Source organism: Gouania willdenowi, chromosome 6 (genome assembly GCF_900634775.1).
Source record: "Gouania willdenowi chromosome 6, fGouWil2.1, whole genome shotgun sequence".
NCBI classification, from domain to species: domain Eukaryota; kingdom Metazoa; phylum Chordata; class Actinopteri; order Blenniiformes; family Gobiesocidae; genus Gouania; species Gouania willdenowi.
This window is the reverse complement of record NC_041049.1, coordinates 2616614-2626459: the sequence shown is the minus strand read 5'-3', so window position 1 is coordinate 2626459 and position 9846 is coordinate 2616614. Positions and strand designations below refer to the sequence as shown.

At 41.1% G+C, this 9846-nt stretch overlaps 1 protein-coding gene across 1 annotated transcript; it reads right to left on the bottom strand.

The window, feature by feature from the left end:
• Nucleotides 1–6838: 6838 nt before the first annotated feature.
• LOC114465974 (troponin T, cardiac muscle isoforms) lies at nucleotides 6839–7828 on the bottom strand. The gene has a single exon (XM_074783807.1). The coding sequence runs from the start codon at nucleotides 7826–7828 to the stop codon at nucleotides 7001–7003; it is 828 nt and encodes a 275-aa protein (XP_074639908.1). The 3' UTR covers nucleotides 6839–7000.
• Between the last annotated feature and the right edge of the window lie 2018 nt (nucleotides 7829–9846).

Here is a 9846-nt window from a genome sequence, read left to right as displayed (position 1 = left end):
ACACCATGTCATGCAATGTCTGTTTGATTTTGTTTAAAAAATATATTATTAATAATAAAAATAATAATTACAATTTTAGATTTCCGTTTCAGGAAGTGAATTCCATCATTTCTGTCTGTTTTCCACAATCACAGAAAATTGGAGACCCTGTTAAAGTCCTGATACTGGTGACGTAGAGTAGAGCTGTAATCAGGCCAAAATATTATACCCGACCCGAATATGGAATATGTTGTTTTTGTGCTCCTCAAACTGTTCCTGAACCATTTGTAAACACCAGAGTGGAACATTTAGGTGCTTTCACATTTATAGTCCAGTGAACTCGGTTCAGGAGGTGATTCTGCCACTTTGTTGCATTTTAATTTGGTCTGGTTTGCTTTCACGCTGCTCTTTGCCGAGCGCACCAAACTTTTTTTAACAAAGTCACACAGGCAAACCGGGCACTCGCCTATTGGACAGAATACTTCCGCTTTCTTCTTCTTCTCCTCCTCCTCCTCCACATTTTACAGAGGACCAGAAAAATCTAAATCAATTTCGATAAATTAATTGCGTAGTGAAATATCGCGTTATATTGCTGAATCGATTTTTCTTACACCCTTATAACATGGGCGTCTATGCAACCTTGATCCAAGACGTAGACAATGTGCAACAATCAGAGAGTTGGCAGTTCAATTCCCGCTTTATCCACACTCACTGCCATCTGTGTCTTTGGGCAACACACTTATAACCCACATCACGCCGTGTAATTGTAAAGGTTTGAACGAAGTTGGCGGAAACCTAAGAGCTGTTGTGCGCTAATTGTCCATCAGACTGTGTGGATACAGAAGTAGCTTACCTCCACCTGTATGACTGCTAGAGACATTAGTCTTGGGCCCAGTATTCTAGAATTAACTTGATGTGGGACGTCGTTTTACAAAGTTGGAAATATAAAATGTGTTGGGACCAATTTTCAAAGAGAAAATAAACATTCTGAAAGCAGCCCTAAATAAAACCAAAAACGTCCAGTCAGAGTTGAGTGTGTCACCCGCCGAGCTGTCACTCTCGTGGGCACCCCGTTATCTTTTCGTCTCTTTCGGGCACTAATGAGCCAGCATCTGCTCCCGTTGAACGCACGTTTTCTCCCGTGTGTGAGCTTTCCTTCAGCCTGGCAATGAGAATCAATCTTTGTCTGGAGGCTCAAGCATCTGTCATCAGTGTAGCCCCGCCCCCCTAACATACTGCTCCCTAGGCATTACCTGTGACAGTGCCGCAACATGTGGAACGCTTGGCCAGCTGGTCATGAAAGTGAAAGCCAGAGGGAGAGTTTGTAAACCACTGAGGAATGGAACCTCACTCCACTCTGCAATGAAGTGGCTCCGAAAGACAAAAAAAACCATTGTTGGAAGAGCTTGTGTTGTATTGTTGAAGGTTCTGAGTCTTCCAGGTTATTTTAGGTAGTTTATCTGATTAAACTGGACTTGAGGTTTCGATTGATGGAGTCTGGGGTTTTTAATGTGGAGTGAATGAATTTATTCAGGGCCTCTGATTTTCTGTTCAAAATTTCCCAAGTTCCGTTTTACAAATTTTTGCATCACATCTATAGCAATGTTTCTAATACAGTTTTTTGCAAATTAAAAGCAATATTTCTCAAGTTTCGACAAAGTATAATTGCTCTTTGAAGATTGTTTCCACTGAAGGTTGTTTTGGAGCCTCATTAACTATCATGAAATCTCATCTCTAAACATCCTTATAACACTCCATATTCCTTTACTGTTTCACGTCTAATGTAATAACTTTGAAGTTTAATGCTAAGAAATGTCTGGGTCTCCTCTTCTGTCCACACGTACCGCGCCATGTTTTCTCAAAGATAAGTGGTCATGTGACCAGGTACGTCACGTCTTGTGACATATAATTGTGTAAAAAAGTGTTTCCATTGCAACTTCCATTGTTTCCATTGCACCCTTAGCCACACTGCTAACCCTTAGCCACACTGCTAACTCTTAGCCACAATGCTAACCCTTAGCCACCTGTTTAACAGGAAAAATCCCATAGAAATGTGTGATATGGTCCCAGAACAATATTTGTGAAATCTTTACTGTTGGAGCAATTTAACATATACATTACAATATACTCAAAGCTTGTTTTTTGTGGATTTCTGTAGTTTGATCATTGAAAACTGAGGATTTCTTCCTGCTCTCTGAAAGCTAAATTCCCTTTCACAGTTGTAAATAAAGTCGAAGCGCTTTCATTACTTTTCCAATGACACTGATGTGATGTTTGACTGAGAAGGCCAACCCTCCTCTGTGTTCATAATGAAACATGTAACCTCATTTCTTTGTTCACTTCTGTTTGTGTGAAACATGTTCCTTCAGGATCCTCAATAAATCCATACAAACACACTTTCTATTTCATCAGAACTACAATTTTTCCACAACATTACTTTCCGATTCCAAATGGAGAATCATCCTCAAGTTTTGCACAAAATCTGTATGATTGTAGATGCTTCTGTCCTGATGGGTCACCAGATAAACTGATCACCAGGTCAGCTATTACACCATCATCTAAACCTGTCTTTGTACCAGAGCCTTTTCACGTTTGAATGCACTCGTAAAAATCTAATAATAATAAAAACACACTTCAGATGAAGCTCTGCATTCATTCTCAGTCACAGGATAACACAATCACTAGTCTCACCGTAACATGTAGCGTGAGATTTTGAACGAGGTTGTGGGTGTAATTGAACATATTTGTCTGTTTGCAACACTTACTAGACATTTTATTACAATTTTTCTAGTAAAAGCGTGTAAATGTGTATTATTGATGCAAAACAAATAACATGAATGTGAGGCATTTCTGTGTCATGGTTAAATAAAGAGAAAATGATCTAATTGCCTTCTCTGTTTAAGGACTTAAATTGTGTTTTTCTGTCAGTTTTCATCAATCAGAGGCTGTAATTATTGTGTGGTCCCGAGTGTCAGTTGACTCGGTTAAATGAAGTCATAAATTACAGAGTCATCAAGGGAGTGAACAGATTAGATTATAGATAATGGATTAGGTTACGTCTCAACCAGTGACATAACAAAATCCCAACGGTCCAATCCCAGTGCATCTGTACATTACGCTCCTCAACGAGTAGTTGGTAGTGCCTGTCATGCCTGAGGGGGGCGCTCTCCTGTATTGGCCCGCATGGTCTAAGTGGCTCTGTTTGTGTCAGAGTATTTTGTCCTCAGGTTGAACCAGTTCCTGTCTGAAGGTTTAAAACATGGGTGTCAAAGTCATTTTAGTTCAAGGGCCAAATATGGACCAGTTTGACCTAAAGTGGGCCACAGATTATTTTGTAGGAAAAAGAGCAAATTCAACATTAATGTGTCCTGGTTTGCACTTCCACATGATGTAAGTATGTGAGTATATTATCAGTCACTGCAGGATCTTCACTTAAATTTCCCTGATTTGGGGAATTTGGGGAAATTATGTGGAATTATTTGAAGAAAATTTGCCAGATTTTGGAAAAATTGAGAGTTCTTTCAACAATTCAACAAGTCAAGTGATATAAGAAGTGGAAAATTGAGCTCTTCAGAGATTGTGGATTTTGATTAGCTTTTTGTAGATATCTACAACTGAATTAGTTGTTAATTTGAAAAATGTTTCATGCTTTTTCTATCATTTTTACTTTCTCGAGTGGGCCAAATTTGATGCTCTAAAAGGCCGGATTTGGCCCTCGGGCCTTGAGTTGGACACCTGGTTAATTAAGCAGGAAATGGAAGCTTCTTTAAGGCCCTCCTGAGTTTCTCTGAGAATTACTCCATTGCTCCATGAGTGGAACAGAAGAAATAAACTACAACGACAAAACCATTTGTTCCTTCCTGTGTCGATGCTCAGATTGGTCATTATTCTAAATGCTGACATAAATGTTGATAACGTGGCCCTCGGATCAGACAATTATATTTTTGTGGTCCCCACACTGATAGAAGATCTCTGCTCTATCTGCTCACAGCATGAAAACAGCAGCATACTGTACATAAGGAAAAGTCATCAGCTCGATGTATTCAAACTGAGGTTTTCTACTGCCACCTGGTGGACATTGATTTCACTCCACTGACAGTTTGTCCACATAATAAGTTACATATAAATCATACAGTTGTGGTCTATATAAAGCGGAACTGCAATGCTTGGGTCTGAATTCCTCATTATTATAGCTCCACCCCTTTTCTACCCCTTTTCTGATGTGCTTCTGAGAGCAACTCGTTTTGGTGCGGTCTCTTTAAATGCAAATGAGACACTTCATACCCCGCCCCCTCTTCAGGTGACACTCGGTTCAACTCCACCCTGCTCGACCATTTTTGTAGTTTGATAGAAGAGATAAGGCTATGTAGCGGCGCATAAACTTTTTATTCAGAGGTTATTTACAAAATGTCAACAACGTTAGACTTGTCCATCCAGCCTTACATGTTCCAGCCAGAGTCTGACCCAGCGGAGCGAGATGAAAATGAAGATGATGAACCTGCAGAACCCTAACAAGTGAGCTAACACAAGCACCGAGCTAACGCTAGCGCCAAGCTAACGCTAGCGCCGAGCTGACGTCACAAAATGCATTTTAATACAGTCTTTTCAAAGACAAAAATGGCAAAATGAAATGACTAATGAAAACTTTAGACTTAAATTAAATCACGTAGGCCATATCATCAAGGATCTAAAACGAGCACACAGCGCTAACATATGAAGATGGTGCAACTGCTAATGCTAACAAAACAATGACAGGGACATCTTATCACACTTTTTAGCGTTATTTACAGCTTACCGAAGTGCTCTGTTCGTCGTCTCCAAAGATAGAAGGAATTGAACCCTCAATCAGACAAAGTCTTTCTGTAAATCCTTCTTTATACTGGTGGAGGTTGATGAAGCAGTCATCCTTGAAGTGCTTCACACACACAAAAATGACCTTACCCACAGATGTGGGTACATTTCTATAAAAAATAAAACTCAACCAGACACTTTGAAAAGGTTCTGATGCTGGGAGACGTAATGAAGCGTGTGGGTTACTACATCCAACAACCCAACATTTTGAATTCTCCTCTCGTAACTTCGGCATCCCTGAGCTTGGACTACAAAATAAAAGCGAGAAATAAAAATGGTGGATTGCTCGAAGTGTTGGACCTGGAGTTGATGTCCTAATTTGGCAGTTCCGCTGCAAATACTGTGATGTAATAGTTCAAAAAACGTAATAGAGAATCGAAAAATTGAAACAGATTGAAAAATATGAGCAAAACAGAATATAAAGATATCTACGGAGCACCTGAAGAGACTAATTTGATTTTTTCTGAACTTCTAAGCACTCTAAATATACAACAAAATGCATTTAAGGGCTAAAAAAGTGGATTTAGCATGATATGTCCCCTTTAATATAAATTTTTTAAACTAAATTTTACAAAACAGTGATTAATTATAGTTATGCTACTATTTGTTGTGGTTTGTATTAACACACCAGACTTTGCCAACATTGCAATAGTTTAGTGCTCAAAGCTTTATTAATTAAAGCTGTTATTTAAGGTTTACTGACTAAACTGAAAGCTTAGGTTGTCTTACTGATAGGAAACATGTTGGATTTCAGTTGATTTGAAGCATTTTTATTCTAAAATGTGTGTATTTATGTCCATGAATGGTTTAGGAAACAGTGAGTATGGAGACCACACAGCCATCAGCAGCAGTGGGCCTCAACCTGCAGGTCAACGTCTGAGTTCCTTTTGTTGTCTGCTGAGAGAAGAGTCAGAATTAGCAGTGGAAGGAGTCAGCTGTGCAGCAGCTGTTCCTCAAACCACGACTGCCTCATAAACCAAAGGAAAGCAGATGAAACCGTCAAAATGTATGACATTAAAGGTTCTATACTTAGGTAAACTGGATGTTAACTTTACAAGTAACAAGGCAATGACCAGAAAATGGAGGTACCAAAGGTTGAAGTTATGCACAATGTATGGTATATGTGATGGAAAAGTTCACGAGACTGGATTTAAGAAAATTTGAAAAGATTTGCGCGACCAATTAGGTCTGATTTTGTCTGAGGTTCATTGTAAGAATTATTATAAAAGAAAGGGAATAGTAAAATAAAAAATAAAAAAAGGAACACCACGGTTCCATTGCTACAGAAGTTAACATGTATTTTTTATTTGGTTTTTGGTTGTTATTGTTTTGTGTTTTTATTTTATTGGAAAAAAGACAGAAAAGGTCTGATGAACGACAGTGAACGACATGTGAATCCTGACCATGACTTTTATGTTTATGAATGTTTGTTTTTTACTTAAAAGAAAAAATATCACTGTTTATTTTGTGATGATGTTAGTAAAAAGAAAAAGGACTGTTGCGTACGGGGTGTTGAATGTAAAAACTCAGTTTGACATATTTTGAACATTTAGCTAATTTTTCTTTCATTTGAAACAAATTCATGTAAAACAGCTTGTTCTACATCATTGTTAAAAATGTGTACACATGAAAAAATAATCTAAATGTAAATGTTAATTATAAAAGTTAAATATAAATCTAATTGTTCAATCGGTTACATTGTGATTGACAGGCGTTGACCTGCCCACTTTGCATTATTTCTAAACATTTAACTTTACACTTGGTGATTGATTTAACATTTTGATTGAGATATAAATTTAACATTAGATTTCGACTTAACATTTACATTTATTTTTAATGTGTACACATTTTTAACAATGATATAGAACATGCTGTTTTACATGAATTTCTCTCAAATCAAAGAAAAAATAACTAAATGTTTAAAATAAGTTTTTACATTACATTTAACATAGTTGTATAAAGATTGTATGTTGATGTTTCAATTTTAAAAAAGAAAAAGAAACTGTCGAAATCAACTCGGTTTATTGGAAATACATTTTTAAAAGAGTGTGAAAGCATATTTGAAAGAAAACAGGAGACAAACATGTATCTTCATGGTGTAGGTTAAATACTGCGACCTTCACGGTTTGTCAGGAATAAAGTGAGAACAGTTCAACAGAAAGAGTCCTGGTCACTTCCAGGAGCCAGACTTGGCCTTGGCCCCCCTGGAGCTTTTGGAGGCCTTGGAGCCCCTCTGGTGGTCGCTGACGCGGTTCCTGAGCACGTAGATCTCGTACTTCTGCCTCTTGAGCTTCTCGGCCAGCTCAAACTTGTCTGCGTGGAGCTGGTGGAGCCACCTCCACAGGTCCTGGGCCTTCTCCGCCAGCTTGTCCTGGTTCAGGTGCTCGATGTTGAGCTGCTTGCGTCGCTCCATCAGGGCTTTCTTCTTCTCCTCGCGCGCCGTCAGCTTCTTGCCCTTCTTCTGGTCGGCCTTCTGCAGGTAGCCACCGAACGACTTGTTGGAGAAGATCTTCTTCTTCTTGGCCTCCTCCTCAGCTCGCAGCTTGGCCGCCTCCTCCTCGCGCCTTACCCGCTCCTCGGCTACGCGCGCCTGCCGCTCGCGCTCCTCCTCGGCGCGGACCCGCTGCTGCTCAGCGCGGTCGGAGCGGCGGCGCTCGATGCGCGTGCGCAGAGCAATTAGCTCCTCCTCCTCCTTCTGGCGGGTGGAGAAGTGCACCTCGATCAGCGTCTGCAGGTCGTTGAAGTCCTTCTCCAGCCTCTTACGGTGGAGGTCGTCAAAGTCCACCTTCTCGCCCTCGGGCAGCTTTGGGGGGGAGATGTTGGGCACGTAGGTGGTTTTGTGCCGTGGTTTGGACTCTCCTTCATGCTCGTTCTCCTCCTCCTTCTTCTTCTCCTCTTCCTCCTCAATCACCTCCTCTTCTTCCGCCTCCTCCTCCTCCTCCTCTTCCTCTTCCTCCTCCGGCTCGTACTCCTCCAAAATGTCCTCACAGTCTGACATGGCAGCACCACAAAGATGTTCTCCCACCGAACTGGGATGAGCACAGTTGTGAGACTCCCAGTCGACGGGGGTTTTAAGGGTTAGTCTTTGGTCACATGACCCACCTCAGTGTCCAGGGTGCAGGTCAGGGCCGGGGCCTTCGGGGCGGGCCCAGAGACAAATGGACGAGTCTATTTTCTCCTTCAACAAGTCTCAGTCACAGCCTCCTCATTCCTTTGTGAGGACACGATGAGAGACAACAGATGCGCGCGCGCACGCACACACACACACACGCACGCACACGCACACGCACACACACACACACACACACAGCTCCCAGTGAGCACCATTGGCCTTCTACTAACACCTCACAGTCTACACAGTTTTAGCTGCTATAGCTAATAACGCCGTGCTAACGCTTATACATATACTGTGAACACAACATCAGCCACACTCCACACACTACATTTGTCTTATATTTTTAACACTGAATTGACGCTGAATGAACCCTGACATGCTCCATGACAGCTGGGATTGGAACCAGCAAACACCCGTGACCCTGAAAAGGAGCAGGAGGGTCAGAGAATGGGATGAATATAGCCTCACATGCATGTTTTGTGTAAATATCACACATTTACACACAATTTGTCGAGAGAGACAAAATCACGCAAAATTTAATCTAAAATGAAGCGAAATGACCGACTTCACCTTCTGAAATGTAAATATGTGTGTCACAGACTAAACCCTCACACACACACACACACACACACACACACACTAGATGTGATTAATGTTAAAACCACATTATCATGAGTGTAATGCTGCGTTCACACCGGATGCGGCACAAATTTTTGAGACGTTGGAACAGCGCGAAAGCTTCCACGGGATGGAAAAATGTTTTCCTCATATTCGCTTCATATTTGCGTCTGAAGCGAATATAAAAGCACCGCCAACCAGACTCCCTTTCTTTAAACCATCAACTATGGAGGAGATCAGTAAAATCTCTGCTCTTCATCTTCTGTGGAAGCTGAAGTGCCGCCAAAACGCTGGAGGCCAGCGTTCCTGGATTCACCAGGTTAACCAGCGCCGCATTCAACTCGTTGAGTTTCACTGTTTTCTTCAGGAGTTGCAACAAATCCTTCCTGGTTCGGTCCCGATAAAAAAACAGTCTGTGTCGTGGAGCTCCGAGTGGTCACACACTGCCACCATTATTTTCTCCTCCATGCTGAAACAGGTGAAAAGACCAGTGTCTGTGTTGACGTCCTGACGTCATTGTCAACAAGGACTCTGATTGGCTTTTGCGTCTGCGCATCACACGAAAGTTTTGCTGGAGTTCAATATTTTCAACTCAAGCGAATGACGAATGTCACGGAAAATTAGGAGTGCGCATGACGCGACCAACGCTCTTGCCGCGCGGATCAAACCGCGCCGCCCAACAGGAGAAAAATTTGCCTCTTACTGCGTCTATCCCATTAACTTTGTATGTAATCTGGCCGCGCAAACATTTTGTGCTGCGTCCCGTGTGAATGCAGCATTAGGCTGCAACGATTAAAATTCATCGACACAGATTTGTCGTTTAATCTTGTAAATTAATGATAAAATCCATCCCGCTGTCGCTTCCTGCTTTTGTTCTGCTGCAGTGTCTTATATTGACCGCTAGGGGCAGTTTTGCATTACTAACTTTGTGCAAGTAAACAGTGAAGAAGAAGAAGAAGAAGAAGAAGAAGAAGAAGAAGAAGAAGAAGAACTCTTCACCGTAAACAAAGCTGTTAAAAACTTCAAGAATAAACCCTGAAGTTCTGCTGTCAATCATTAAAACACGACGGAGATACACGGAGGAAGGGGGGGAGGACCCCCGAAACAGAAACTGAGCCCTGGTTTGTACACGGTCCGAGAAAGGTGTGACAACACTACCGTGATATTTACACAATCTTTCATTTCTAATTACATGCAAATGTTTTTGTTAGCAGACAGTCTGTGACTCAAATAGGTATCAATTAATAATAGGTATTAATCAATAATAGGTATTAATTAATAAT